Genomic DNA, 16,143 nt, shown 5'->3' on the forward strand with positions numbered 1-16,143 from the left:
AACTTTTCATTACAGAGATATTGCAAGAAAATGACCTCACCGGGTCATTTCTGACGCACTCAAAGAGTTAAGTCAGTTAACCCTTTGATGCACAACATGGGTGAAAAGTGACCCAAATCCAATGGAAAATGGGTATCTCCTGAACTACACTGTGCATCAATGGGTGAAGTTGGAATTACAAGGTGTAGTTTAATTGGTCTTATCAAATACAGCTGAGTAACAGAGGTCCAACACTTCATTTATATTTACACAAGTGAGTTCAGCTGGTGTACCAACATATCTTCATGTTGCTATTAATCAAAACATGAAATTCAGACAAAAGAAACACTGTTAAGTTGAATTTATGTTGGTCAGTTTAGTTAGCTAATGTGTTAATTAGGTCCAACTTTACAAGATCATGTTGAAATTATTCACTGCAGTCTTGTTGTAGTTATTGCCACATTAATAATATTATTAAATTAGATCTAACACAACTCAGTTTAGTGGAAATTGTTGCGATAACCGTCTCCTACAATTTATTTTTTGAGTGTAGGATTACTGTTACCATGGTAATGCTGTCACCTATTGCAGGCTGTGCAGAGACAGCCTGTCAGTCGGTCTCCTGCAGGTTAAAACGCTGCAGCAGTGTCTGACAGTGAGAAAGTTGGGGGTAGGCCTATAGCGCCTCAGATATGGACGGCTGCCCGGCTTCACTATTCGTCATCGCGTTTTTTCCAGCGTCCTCCTGCGTATGCATGTATGCGACCGACGGGCTGATTTCATAACGTGAGGAGGAAGAGAGGAATGGGGCTTTGAGCTCGGATCAACAGCAGCAGACCCCGGCAGGCTCCGTGCACCACCGCTGATCTGTTTCCTCCCGGGCCATGCAGAAGGTGCAGTAGAGGAGATGCGGTAGTTGGAGGCTGCTGATGCTGCGGTCCGATCAGCTGTTATTTGCGTCTTGAGCATCATCGCCGCGACGGCCACAGAGATAGAGATCAAGCTCCTGGAAGCCAGGGACACCGCAGAGCGGATCACAGAGGATGGAGTTCAAGCATCTGGTGGAGGCAGCGGAGAAGTGGTGCTCCGGTAACCCGTTCGACCTCATCTTCGCCGAGGAAGACGACGAGAGGCGGCTGGACTTTTACGCAGAGCCCGGCGTCTCCTTCTACGTGCTGTGTCCCGGCGGCACCGACAGCTTTGTAAGTGAGGGCCTCGAGCTGCGTGTGTGGGGGGGTTCTTGTAGGTGTGTCGAGGGTGGGCTGGAGGTGGGGTTGTCCCGGTCGGTCCCGGTTTTCAGGCTGATGGACGTGGGAGGGGGGTGGAGGGTGGAGGGGGGCTTTGGGCGACGAGCGCAGGGGATGATGTCATTTCAGTTCTGGTGGACTCCCCCCTTCTCTGGATGTGTCGATGCTGTGTTTTTTCCCTTCCTTCCCTCCATTACGATCAGCTGCGATAACCCTCTGAACCAGGCCAACAGAACCAGGCCCGGACCTTTCAAAGTAAGAGCCCCAAATACCTTCATGCTGGATTCAGAGCACTGCATTTCAAAGTAAACATCAAAACACAATGAGATGTGGGCAGAAACGCGTTCATTCTCCTTAAAATATAAATTAATTTTTAAAAAACTATATGTGTGGAGATTCAATCTGAAGTTTGGTTTATTCTACTTGACATTAAAAAAATAATATATCAACTATATACGTCGATATACTTCGATATACTTTTCCCCCTCACATATGCATATCACTTATGTGCAATAACTGTTCAGCCTCAAGCTCATGTAAATAGTCTTCTTTAGAAACAAAACATCTTCTGTGTATATAATGTTCTCTGCGTTTTTGCACTGTGTTTCTCATTTATTCTGCATTGCCTTTATACTTTTTTCTCCTTGGAGCTGCTGTAACGGTGAACTTTACCCAATGTGGGATCAGTAAAGTTTATCTTATCTTATCTTATCTTATCTTATCTTATCTTATCTTATCTAAGCAGAAAATGGTTTATTCTTCTTGAAATAAACTTAAAAATAATAACTGTATCTGCTGAGATTTAGGCAGAAAAAGGTAATTCTCATTTAAATCTAAATTTAATCATTAATAACTGTATGTGTGGAGGTTTTATCAGAGATTTGGTTTATTCTACTTGGCATAAAAACAAAATAACTATATCAGTGGAGATTTAAGCAGAAATGTTTTTGAAATAAACACAATAACTATATGTGTTGATATTTAAGCAGAAAAGGGTTCATTCTAGTGAAAAATATATTTAAGTTTTGAAAACTATATGTGTGGAGATTTAAGCAGAAAATTGTTATTTCTTTTTGAAACAAACATAAGAAATATACTTATACCTGTGAGGATTAAATCAAAAAAATATTAACTACATATGTCAGATTTAAGCAGAAAGTTGTTCATTCTCCCTAAAAATAAAAACAACTATATATGAGGAAATTTAAACAGAAAATAGTCTATTATCCTTGAAATAAGCTTTAAAATAACTATGTATGTAGAGACTAAAGCAGAATTTTGTTTCTTCTCTTTGAAATAAAAATCAGAACAATTATATTAGAAGATCTAAGCAGAAAATTATTTATTCTCTTTGAAATCAGATTTATTTTTAAAAAAAAACTATATCTGTGGAGATTTTAGCAGAAATGTACTTATTCTCTTTTCATTAAAAAAAGTTTGAATAATAACTGTATGTCTAGACTAAGGCAGAAAGATGTTTATTTTTCTTGAATGTCATTTTTATGACATTTTATTATTTCTAGACATGAAAGCTGTTGTTTTACTGCCACAAATGGTAAAATCTTCCTGCTGAGACGTTTCTCTCCACAGCTGATCCCCTGGCCTGTAGACATGCAACAAATAAATCATGGCTTATTTTATTATTGCTACAGTTTTCTGCACTGATGCACTTTATCTCAGCTAAACCCCACTCTTCAAAAACAGCTATTTGTCTTGAAAAGTAAACTCTGCAAATTTGAAATTTATATTTGTTTATGTTGTCATCCTATATGATTTTCTAATATGACTGTGCAGAAATATACGATTTTCCTCAATTATCCTCATGTTTAATGTATTTTCCCCCAAACAGTCACATGTAAAGGCCTAAACACCATCAAAATCACCCTTAAAACACCCACTATTTTGTCATTTTTGGACAAAAACTGCCAAAGCCACACTGTCCTGTAACTGCCCTATAGAGTTCAGCGTCTTCATGGCACTTCCAGCACTGCTCTGATCAGCCACAGACGGCCGTTCCACTGTGGTGCAGTGGTGTTATGAGTCCTAAAGCCCCAGAGGCCACACCCGCCCTCCTCCTCCTCCTCCTCCTCCTCCTCCTCCTGCCCAGTGACAGGGTCTAACAGGGCGGAGAGCAGATGGAGATGACCCAGGAGCCAGGGCGTCTGTTCACTCAACAACACATTATGTCACGCAGACTCGTGTTGTGCGTTTGCAGGCCTCGTCTGGACCGGACGGCAGATCAGCACTGCTGTAGCAGGGGTTTTCCATGACTGCTCGTAAAATAAATAGTTAAATGCACATGCAAATTCTGCACTATCAATCCCTCTTAGTGAGAATGTCGTCACGAAAGAGCACAAAGGAGAGTTTAATCTCACAACCAATCACACAAGATCCAGGTATTTAAATATGCCGTGTGATTTGTTGTCTCCAAGCACCGACTGCTCCATCTTCCTCCCTTTTATCTCTCTCTCGGCTCTCAGTTTTCTCTGGATTTCTAATCTAATGCTCCTAAACTGCTGTGAACTTATACGCACGCACACACACACAGACACACACAGACACACACACACACAGTCATCCGTCTGCTATGCACTCTCAAAGCAGCTAGAATAACTCTTTGTCTCTCTGCTGGACTCTCGAGATCTAGTTACTCTGGTTCGATCAATACTGCTATCAGCAGGACGTCTCACATGCTGTTTCTCTTACACACACACACACACACACACACAATCATACCCCCCCCCCCAACACACACACACACACACACACACACACACACACACACACACACTCACACACTCACACACTGTCCTTGCCAGTTTATCTTGTTTTTCCCAAATCTGAGGACATCCAGAGCATCACCTTATCAACTAGAGGGCGCTGTGAGATCAGGTCAACCATAGCAGAAGTGCTGCTGCCCTCCGCTGTCTCCAGCTCTGTGATTTCTCTTTGCGTTAGTAGTTTTCAGCCTCCCAGGTTGTGCGATACAGTGTCTGACTGTTAAAAAAAAGACAGAATAATTTAATTTGCCATGTGGCTCGTCCGTGTTGCTCTGCTGGAAGGTGGGGTTTGAGCTGTTCCTGTGGAGACTCGTGTGGGAGGCCATCCATCAGCATCACCCCCCCACAATATAGTCACAGCTGAGACGGTCTTTACTTCTGTCTACATCAGTGTATTTTTTTTAAATACAAGCCTTTTCCCATGAGCCCTTGAACTCTCACGTGTGTGTCTTTATATATCATGAAACCAATGTTCAATTTTCACAAATTTTCTCATTATTATTGGTGCAAATAAGGCATTTTAAACGAGTTTTAAAGGGTTGAAATAAGAGATAAAGCCTTTAACTATATTAGGGCATTGATTGTGATAGATTATATGCACAATTTACAGCATTTAAGGTGTAAAAATGCCTTGATATTGCAGATGACAAGCATTTACATCTCAAGAGGACCCTCGGTTCTCAGTTAGGGTGTAAAAGTAAGGATTGGTTTTTTGAGCGTCCATCTAATCCAGTAAAAATAGATTGCAGTTTACTGAATTATCTGTTAATGATTCCCATGTTTGGCATGAAGAAGGCCATTTTCACTGTTACTGAACAACTCGTGTCTTTTTAAGGCTAAAGTTAAGAAATTGTTTTTCATGCTCTGGGAGTTAAATTGACGAGCTTTAAATCTGAGCTGTAAATACTCGAATAATACTCTTATATAAATCTATATGTATATAAATATCTGCAAATATTGTTAATGTTCCTGTGAAAACATTCCTGTTTCACTTTAAATGTCATGGCCTCACATGCTGGCTTATCCAACCAAAAAACCCTCTCGGCTACATATAAAATCATCTTTTGGTTCACACCTGCTGCTTGTTTTCTCCCTCACTGGACACCACTAATAGCATTACCTAATACATCACCTAGCAGTTTGGCCTTTAGACTCCAATTAAACACTGAACAGGTAGAAACGCTCCACTGGCCTATCCCAGTGTTTATCAAACAATTCTTGTAAAAGGTTTTCGGTGGCCGATAGCTCCCACTGATGTGGAAGTTGACTTTAATCCAGGAGGAATTACAGTTTACCAATATTTAATGATGTTTTATGGACCATAACTGAACTACTTTTATATTTCCTTATCAGAGAGCTGAAGCTCAGGCTATGAACACATCATTTTCTCAGACTACTCAGGTGTTGTGGGATAAAAGAGTGAGCCTGTTCAGTGTGTTTGAAGACGTTTGTTTGGGTCTTTTGGAAACATTTTATGATAAAATCCTTGACGAGGAGTGTCGTTCACTAACTAATGGTGCACACACACTTAAAACACAAACAGTTTAAATAAAGGTGATTCAGGTATGTGGTGATAATGTTTTCCTTTTGTCAACACAGTGTGATTCACCGCCTTTATTGAGGGCAAGAAAACACAATAACTAAAGCAGATAGCGCTGATCTAAGGGGATTTCCGAAAAGTCTCATCTTAAAAAAATGGAATAGAATCTGTTCTGTAGTCTTTGATTCTCATTTTTAACCTATACACATAAATAAATTCCATAGAAAATAACAAAAGTCTGGCAGCAATGTTGCTGGAAAAAATATGTTAAAAAGGATGCAAACAACAACAGAAAAAACCAATTGCAAATGTAATGACAGATATTTGCAAAATAATGTTATTTCAGCTCATTTAAATACAGTGAAACAATGTAATTTTGTGAATGAACACTGCAGAAAAACATTACATTTTTGATTCTTGTTGTGGACATTATGTGTAGTTTCAGCCTGTTTTTACTCCACCAAGGAGGAGGAGTTATGTGATGATCGGTGTTGGTTTGTCTGTCTGTCTGTCTGTGTGTCTGTGTGCAACATCACTCAAAATTAGACAAACAGATTTGGATGAAAATTTCAGGGAAGGTCAGAAATGACACAACGGTCAATTGACTAGATTTTGGAAGTGATGCAGCTTGTAGTCTGAATGCAAAGATTTGTTAAAGACCTCTTTATCAGTGCAAGATAGCGGCACAGCGTCACTGTAGCTATGACAACAAGTGAACACTACACCAGCTGGACCACAAATTTTTTAAAGATCGATCAGAAATTATACAACCACTGAGCACCCTTGGCAGAGTACTGCGCTCTCTGAGTGCTATTTTAGTTTTGTAATAGGTTTTTTTATTTATATTTTTTCTCTCGTTTACTAGCTATCACCTGCAATTCAACAAAACAGGGAAAATCTGTAAAAGAGCATCAAAATCTTCACAAAAACATGCTTTTTTTTTACAGTGTGGGATTTCCTTATTCACCAGCTTACTGTTGTAGTTTTGTGTCACCCATGCTTGTGCTACTTTCACTTATTTTGCCTGCTGTATTCGTCCTTCAGCAAACATCCCTTTATCAGGTTTAATTGCTTTGTTCTAGTTTTTTTTTTTTGTCGTGTCACTTAGAGCACAGATTTACTCATAAATGCAGCTCTCTGTCACTGCGTAGCCCACACGAGGCTACACGAGTGGAGGAAGTGCAGCAGCGTTACATCATGCGCTCTATTGTGTTAAAGCTGCATATAAATGAATTTCCTTGATCACACTTCATGCCTTGTTTCCGCTGTGCCTGCTCAGAAAGATGTTAATAATCGCCGTGTTTATCTGTGTGTGCAGCATGTGTGGAGCGAGAGCGAGGACTGCCTTCCCTTCCTCCAGCTGGCCCAGGACTACATCTCCTCCTGCGGGAAGAAGACTCTGCTGGAGGTGCTGGAGAAGGTCTTCACGTCCTTCAGGCCTGTAAGGAAACAAAAGCAGTGGCGCTGTGGGAGTCACAGTTTACTTTATGACACGGTGCATCAGCTGCAGCACAGTGAGATCTGCTTGCTGTGTTGAAGCCTGTTACAGCCCTGAAACATTCTGTTCTCTCTGCCACGAGCTAAACATCATGTCCAACTACACTCGGATAGCAGATGATACAAACCGTGAGCAGGATACAGACAACAGTTCAAGGCCTTGAATGAATTTGTAGAATATTCACATCCAGGAGGACTTATTTTCTTTTTTCTCTTTATGCAACCTCCACTCTAGATTTACTCTGCCTGATACTTTTGGTGAACAAAATAAACTGTAACCAGTTGTACCAATTCTTTAAACTTCAAGTAGGTTATTATCACAACAGGAGAGTCCATTTATTTCTTTTACCAAAGTACATTTTTTCAAGCCATCAAAATGATAAAATTAAGGTATTATTATTAAAGGCAAAGGAATAATCAAGAGGTAACCAGTGAGAGTTTTTTACGGGGTAAAGATTTATTAACTGAAAAGAAACATTCACTGATGCTGGTGGTCCATTAACACTCCTTAATGTATTATAATTGATTCATTTATTCAATAATTAGTTACAAATTTCTGGCTCCAATTCTGCATCTTAGTTAAAAACTAAGGTCCTTTAATAAGTGATGTTCCCCAAATCCAGTACTTAAATGTTTTATACACTAAAATACTGAATAAAATGTTTTTGAAATGTTACTAACTCATACCAGGAAGTATTCTAGACTCCTAATAAAAAGAAACACATATCAATCATAGTTGATTGCTTTGTTAAATACATGATTTCATATTTATATACACACGTGGACAAAATTGTTGGTACCCCTCAGTTAAAGAAGGAAAAACCCACAATTCTCACTGAAATCACTTGAAACTCACAAAAGTAACAATAAATAAAAATTTATTGAAAATTAAATAATCAAAATCAGCCATCACTTTTGAATTGTTGATTAACATAATTATTTAAAAAAACAAACTAATGAAATAGGGCTGGACAAAAATGATGGTACCCATAACTTAATATTTTGTTGCACAACCTTTTGAGGCAATCACTGCAATTAAACGATTTCTGTATTTGTCAATGAGCGTTCTGCAGCTGTCAACAGGTATTTTGGCCCACTCCTCATGAGCAAACAGCTCCAGTTGTCTCAGGTTTGATGGGTGTCTTCTCCAAATGGCATGTTTCAGCTCCTTCCACATATGTTCAATGGGATTCAGATCTGGGCTCATAGAAGGCCACTTTAGAATAGTCCAACGCTTTTCTCTCAGCCATTCTTGGGTGTTTTTGGCTGTGTGTTTTGGATCGTTGTCCTGTTGGAAGACCCATGACCTGCGACTGAGACCAAGCTTTCTGACACTAGGCAGCACATTTCTCTCCAGAATGCCTTGATAGTCTTCAGATTTCATCGTACCTTGCACACTTTCAAGACACCCTGTGCCAGATGCAGCAAAGCAGCCCCAAAACATTACTGAGCCTCCTCCATGTTTCACCGTAGGGACAGTGTTCTTTTCTTCGTATGCTTGGTTTTTGAGTCTATGAACATAGAGTTGATGTGCCTTACCAAAAAGCTCCAGTTTGGTCTCATCTGTCCAAAGGACATTCTCCCAGAAGCTTTGTGGCTTGTCAACATGCATTTTTGCAAATTCCAGTCTGGCTTTTTTATGAGTTTTTTTCAGCAGTGGTGTCCTCCTTGGTCGTCTCCCATGAAGTCCACTTTGGCTCAAACAACGACGAATGGTGCGATCTGACACTGATGTACCTTGGCCTTGGAGTTCACCTTTCATTTCTTTGGAGGTTGCTCTGGGCTCTTTGGATACAATTCGAATGATCCGTCTCTTCAATTTGTCATCAATTTTCCTCTTGCGGCCACGTCCAGGGAGGTTGGCTACTGTCCCGTGGGTCTTGAACTTCTGAATAATATGAGCCACTGTTGTCACAGGAACTTCAAGCTGTTTAGAGATGGTCTTATAGCCTTTACCTTTAAGATGTTTGTCTATAATTTTTTTTCGGATGTCCTGGGACAATTCTCTCCTTCGCTTTCTGTTGTCCATGTTCAGTGTGGTACACACCTTTTCACCAAACAGCAGGGTGACTACTTGTCTCCCTTTAAATAGGCAGACTGACTGATTATGAGTTTGGAAACACCTGTGATGTCAATTAAATGACACACCTGAGTTAATCATGTCACTCTGGTCAAATAGTTTTCAATCTTTTATAGAGGTACCATCATTTTTGTCCAGGTCTGTTTCATTAGTTTGTTTTTTTAAATAATTATGTTAATCAGCAATTCAAAAGTAATGGCTGTTTTTGATTATTTAATTTTCAATAAATTTTTATTTATTGTTACTTTTGTGAGTTTCAAGTGATTTCAGTGAGAATTGTGGGTTTTTCCTTCTTTAACTGAGGGGTACCAACAATTTTGTCCACGTGTGTATGTAAATTTAACAGAAGAACCTGCTAAAATGTACTGAAGTTGTTGAACTTTTGAAACGTAAAAAATATTTTTAGGTTTATTTTTGTCAACTACTAGATAAAGAACACAAAATCTGCCCACTTGACAACTTTATGGTGACAAGAGTCTGCTTCCTGGGAAACAGGACTTCGGTAAACTGAAATCATACAGACTGCAGTGGCAGAAGAAGTATTTAGATCCTTTACTCAAGTAAAAATAATAGTGTAGAAATACTCTGTTCTGAGTTAAAGTTCTGCAATCAAAATCAGACATATTCAATTCACGTTTTATACAAACGGAAATGTACCATAAAGTACTTTACAGAACAAAAGAAAAACAATAACTCCCAAACCATTATCCAGCCTCACAGTCTCAACACCCTGATACACTCCAAGAAGTATTTCAAGGCACATATTCTCACCACAAAATTAAATGCGTGCAAGATTTTAAAAATCTTTTAAGTTTGGAACATTATTTTAAAATACCAGTGTTCATAATTATGGTAATCAAATACTTTAAATACCATAAAATACTACTTTGAACAACTTGATTTTTATGAGTCACTTAAACTTTTGTGCTTAACTGCTGATCATTAAGTTGTAATCAAACATTGTAGAGTAAAAGCTAATTACCCCAGGCCAGTGTAGTTTGTTGATGACATAATTTGATAACAAGCTGCCATAACTCAAAATGATAACAGTGAACTGTGGCATTGTTATTGCGTGTGTGTTGAGCCCCAAAATGACCTTACAAATATTGTTTTTATGGAAATAAAGGGCACAATAAAAACAAAGATGTAAGAACTGAGGAAACACAGTCATAAATAAATGCAGTGAAGAAACACCTAACAGCAAAAGTCAAAAATTCAAGTGAGACAATAACAAAAAACGTTTTTAAAAACAATTAAACAGACTAAAATGTACAGATAAATAGGTGGTAACAGTCAGTCTTGAGTTAAAAGATGTCACCACTCCGCTATACTCAGGTCTTCAGAATAACGTTGTTCCAGAGACGTGGACCTTAATGACAAAAGCTGGAGGTTTTTGGTCTGACTTTGTTTTAATTAAAAGACCACAACCAGGAGACCTGAGGGTTCTAGATGAAACTGAATCCAATAAACAGGCAGGACCAGGATCATTAAGAGTTTTATAAACTAATAAAATGGCCTAAAATCAATTCTAAAACAGACAGGTAGACTTGAAATGAATGCAACGTGTGCTCTTGAATCTTGTTTTGCTCTTAGGCAACACACTGAACACCAAGATAAAAGTACAACAGTAATGTGGTTATAGTACCTGACGTAAAAGCATTCATGATACTAATTATATTGTTGATTCATTAATGTGTACAACACTTTCACGTGGCAACTGGAGACCGTTTTAATCACTTTACACCAAGGGTGTCGAACAGAGAGTCAACTACGGCCCGCAGGATCACTTTGCAAAGTTAAGAAATTAAAGAGGTGAAAAAGGAATACTTACTGTGAAAATATTCAAAGACATTGAACATTGTGCAATATAAGGTCAGTCAGCAGCTGAAGTACAACAGAGACGACTTTTTTGTATTTTTTTATGTGTACATTTTCTACATTTCAGTCAGAAGGTCAGGATCACTGCACAGATGTGGAAATGAATCTAAATTTGAATAATTTCTACGTCTTGACAATTTGTTTCGATCATAAAGTAAAATATATCATTCAGTTCCAGATACCCACAACTGAATGTTGTGTGCCTCTGTGGACACTCTGTGATCTGTAAGTGGTAATCTGTCAGTGATAAACTGAGGCTTACTATTGTTGAAATTCCACTTATTTTTCTTAAGACATTTCACGTTGTTCATATTGTTTTGTAAACAGATAGTCCATTCAATGCGAACATTTTCATGGTGTAATTTTTTTGCACTAAAACAAAGGAAATATTTGGAGTAGTGGGGATTTATAGGTAATTATGCTCTGATTTTGCTCGTCTGACCCACTTGAGATCAAACAGGGCTGAATGTGGCCTCCTAATTAAAATAAGTTGCTCTACTGGATCCATCCATTCTCTATACAGGTGACACCCTGGACAGGTCGCCAGTCTGTCACAGGGCTACATATACAGACAAACAATCACACCTACAGGCAATTTAGAGTAACCAATTAACCTCAGCATATTTTTGGACTGTGGGAGGAAGCTGGAGTGCCCGGAGAAAACCCACGCATGCACAGGGAGAACATGCAAACTCCATGCAGAAAGATCCCAGGGCCACCCCAGGATTTGAACTGGGGATTTTCTTGCTGCAAGGCGAAAGTGCTAACCACTACACTAACCTGGCAATAGCCAGATTAATAATTGTGTAGTACTTGATAGTACACCACAATATCAATCTGGGACCGCTCCATGTAAAGAGGAGGAAAGAGGCACGGATTGGACAATGCAACAGTATGTCCCGCCTCTGACAGGTTTGTTTTTAGCCAATCGCGGGATCTTCACAACGAGCGGAGCCAATTGGTAGATTAAACTCTTACCAAAACCCGTAGGTAAAAAAGCACAAACGTCTTTACCGTCCAGAAATGCGCAAAGAGCCTCTCGTTGTTCTTCCTTCAAAGAAGCGATAGGAGATTCAGCTAAAACTGACTTAATAGCAGCATCTACACGATCGTTGTCCTCCGTTGCCATGTTTGTTTTGATCTACTGGCGCTTGGTGTCGTCTTCACACCCGGATATCCCGCCCCACACACGAATACTGCTGCGTGATTGGCCCGAACCAACTTGGCTCTGTACGAACAGTGAATGCGGGAGCGGAGCAAGATGGTTTCTTGAGAGATTTGTGAACTCACAAATATCGCGAGAAATCAACTTGCTGGCAAGGTTAGCACTACACCACTGTGCACCCCCCCTCAGGATACAATATCATTCTAATTTTACAAAATAACAACCAACTAAAACTTTAAATTAAATCTTGTGTTTTACAAAGCAAAATACCAGCCTCCAGTGGAAGTACAAAGTAGCGTAACATAGAAACACTAAAGTACAACTACATCCAAATTGCTCTTGAGCACAGTACGTGAGCAAATGTACTTTGTTACATTCCAACACTGCAAGCCATTAAGAAATTGTATTGTAGATCTTTAAACACAAACACACACTTGAGCGCCTCTAACACAACATTCTCCCTCCTTGTCTCTCTCTCTCTCTCTCTGCCAGCTGCTGGGTCTTCCAGACCTAGAGGATGACAGCTTCGAGCACTACCACGCTGACATGGAGGGGGAACCTGGGCCCGACCACCAGCAGATGGGGGTCAGCCAGCAGTGATAATCCCCAGGAAGAGAGGCCTGAGCTGGGGTTGAGCTCCTCCAAAGCCCCCCCGCCGGGTCTCCGCACATTAGCCCGATCACTTAACAACACACACACGCACACATACACATACACGCACACACACATACATACTGATAGTCAACTCGCTAAAAAAACGCACCACCATGTTCTTGAATGTCTCAGTGGCTTTTGCTTCCCAAAGAGTGCACTTTGTTGCACTTTGTTGACCCCCCTTAATCAACACGCACACACACACACTTATTTTGGGGCTACGTGAGCAGTAGCCACGTACAATGCAAGTACCATAATCATTCACTATCTGGTTAGTTAAAGTTCCACAGCACAGCAATATTACATCGGCCGCAGCTGGCTTTTGTTATGCAGAAATACAGTCAGATGTTACCGCAATACACACTTACCCCCCTCCCCCAAACCAACACCCCCATGCTGTGGAGATGAATGTGGCAGATAGCCTCGTTTCTGTTGACACAGAGGATACACGAGAGATGAGTGGGTTAAAACTGACGGTTTGTGGCCACATGAGGCAACTGGAGTGACGCAAGGAGGGAGCAGCAGGTATCATTTTTCCACTTTACAGAGGGAAAGGAGGCGGGAGCCGAGCGAGGATATGTAATTGTGACGTTCAGGTGGGGCAGCTCTCAAACGATCCTCTTTTAGACACACACTTAAAAATAGTCGTATAGATAAGAGACAAAAAGCATTTTACACAGTCGCTCCTCATGTGGAAGTGTGCAGCTTTACAGTAGCATGGATCCCTTCTTTTCTGAGGTGTGTTTGTTAATGTTTCCAAGGCAGTACACCTCAAAGTCACTTTATGAGGATGTTTTAATAAATGTTACTATCATATGACCATCACAAACAAAAGGCCCATGCTGCAGCTTAAAGCCCTTCCCGGTTTGGGTGTCTCATTGTCACATGACACCTGAATTCTTGTATCCCGTAGTCTTCCTGGTTGTTGATGGTTCACAGTTTGCCCTCCTTTTCTCAGCACAATCTGAGGAGATGCCTCCCTGAAGCTTGCCAAAATCTCTCTTCCCTGCGTTGTTTTATGAACTTATCGTCTCATTTAGCAGTCTCCCCAAATCATAAATCGAATAAGGGCACACCCAAACCCCTGAGTGATATCACAGGGAGGAGAAAATATTTGTTGTCAGCCTCCCCCACCGCCTATCTCTCGCCTGCCCACCCTGTAATTTCTAATCTTGCTGTGTTGTTGTGTCACATCCAGTGCACTGCAATGCTTCAGGCCTCCCTCAGCCACTAGATCCACACGCAGAACCTCTTTAAGATATTTTGCCCATTTACTTTTGGCTTGTAAATGTTTGTCTTTCCGTTGCCTCTTTGAATGTTTCTCATCCAGTGTATCTTCTGTTTGTCCTCTGATGTGTGTGAAACTGGTCAATAAACCGTGTGAACAGAGTGTTACTCTCTCCTTACCGGCCTCAACTTTGTGGCGCACAAAGCGCCAAACATGGAGGGCTTTTCATATCACAGTGGACTGGTGACCTGCTGCTGCCAACAACCCCGCTGGTCTTACTGGGGCTGACGTCACGCGCCACCTGACGCGCGCTCTCAGAGCTGCGTCAAGCTCGAGGCTGTGTGACATACAGGAGGCAAGCGTCTAATTTTCAAAGTAAAAGCACGAAAGGAATGACTTGGCAATCCACTGGTTGTTTCCAAGATTCAAGACACACAAGAAATAAATATTTAGAGCCTACGTACACTACCAGTCTAAAGCTTGGACACACCTTCTCATTTAATGGTTTTTATCAAATTGCTTTATACATTGTAGATTGATATGGAATATACGTCAAAACTATAAAAGAATACATATGGAATGATAATGACCTGTCTGGGGTGTCCCCTGCCTTCGCCCGAGTCAGCTGGGATAGGCTCCAGCACCCCCCGCAACCCTAGTGAGGATAAAGCGGTGTATAGAGGGTGGATGGATGGATGAATGGAATAATAATACTGCAAAAGTATTACCGGTAATCTACAATGCAGAAAATAAAGCAAATAAATAAAAAGCATTGAATGAGAAGGTGCATCCAAACGTTTGACTGGTAGTGTCTACATGCATACATGCATCAATTTGAAATGTCTTTAGGAAAATAAGTGCAATTTCAACAATATTATGACTCAGTTTATCATTTACACATCACAACTTACAGATCACAGTCTATACAAGCACAACACATAGAACTGAGCAATATGGTATTTTACTTTATGATCAAAACAACTTATCAAGATCTAGAGATTACTTTAAATTTACATTTATTTCCACATCTGTGTAGTAATCCTGACCACCTGAACTGACACACGATTAAGGAAGAAGGTTCAGTTCTCCCCCTGCCTTGTAAATGTACAAAATGTATACATAAAAAGTACATAAACGTTGTGGCAGTGAATGAATAATAGGGTTCCATCAAACCCAACTCTATCGCACTGAAGTAAATAAAATATTTCCACCGTAAGTGGTCATTTTCACAGAGCTATATTCTTCAGGGTGCAAAAAGCAGCATTTTATATGACTTCAGCTTACTCACTGTTTAATTTGCTCCTGAAACTTGCTATCATTTTTACACTTTGCAGTCATTTCTTTATTCCACTAAATGTACTCAACAGGTTTATTTACTTCCTAAATATGATTTTAAATGCAACACACATATGCAAAGTTACTCACAGCTTGATCAGCTACAACAGTAAAAGGCTACTGTGCACAAACTTGCATAATTCATAATTAATAACACAGATTTAGAAAACTCAAAGAGGTCATTTTTCTGAATTATGAGTACTTTTATGTTGATACTTCAAATACATTTTACCACCAATACTTACTCAAGAAAAAAATATATCAACGTAGGATTTGTTGCAGTGGAGTACATTTATATTGTGCAATTTCTACTTTTACTTAAAGGATCAGAGTAATTCCTCCACTACTGATTACACGTCACCTGTAGATGTTTGATAAGTTCTTTAAAAGCTTGTACTGATTAATTATCTGAAACTAAGGGTTTTCATGGAATTCGTCATGCTTCATCCTCCCTTTCGATGATCAATCAATACACTGATTACATGAAAGGGACTTTGCCATCAGACCAGGATGGGATTACACAGTCTTTGAGCCATTCATGTGATAGGACAGTGAGGAGCAGCAGCATTCAATGGGTGTCAGTCATGTGATAAGTGCAGGTAATACATTACTACTATAATGCAATTAGTGTTACTCAAAATACTCAAAGGGCAGTGCTACATATATATGTGTGGGTTTCTGCAGAATGATCCTGTGAAGACAGTGTGGTGGGAGAAATACAGATTATAATATACTGAGCAGCTCTTTTGGACGAATTAAG

General features: G+C 39.9%; 1 protein-coding gene across 1 annotated transcript; it reads left to right on the forward strand.

The window, feature by feature from the left end:
- The first annotated feature begins 737 nt into the window (after positions 1-737).
- mturn (maturin, neural progenitor differentiation regulator homolog (Xenopus)) lies at positions 738-14,210 on the forward strand. Its single transcript, XM_022197793.2, has 3 exons — positions 738-1,181; positions 6,865-6,987; positions 12,659-14,210. The coding sequence occupies exons 1-3, from the start codon at positions 1,023-1,025 to the stop codon at positions 12,764-12,766; spliced, it is 390 nt and encodes a 129-aa protein (XP_022053485.1). The 5' UTR covers positions 738-1,022; the 3' UTR covers positions 12,767-14,210.
- The last annotated feature ends 1,933 nt before the right edge of the window (positions 14,211-16,143 follow it).

The sequence above is a fragment of the Acanthochromis polyacanthus genome, chromosome 11 (genome assembly GCF_021347895.1).
Source record: "Acanthochromis polyacanthus isolate Apoly-LR-REF ecotype Palm Island chromosome 11, KAUST_Apoly_ChrSc, whole genome shotgun sequence".
Classification (NCBI taxonomy): domain Eukaryota; kingdom Metazoa; phylum Chordata; class Actinopteri; family Pomacentridae; genus Acanthochromis; species Acanthochromis polyacanthus.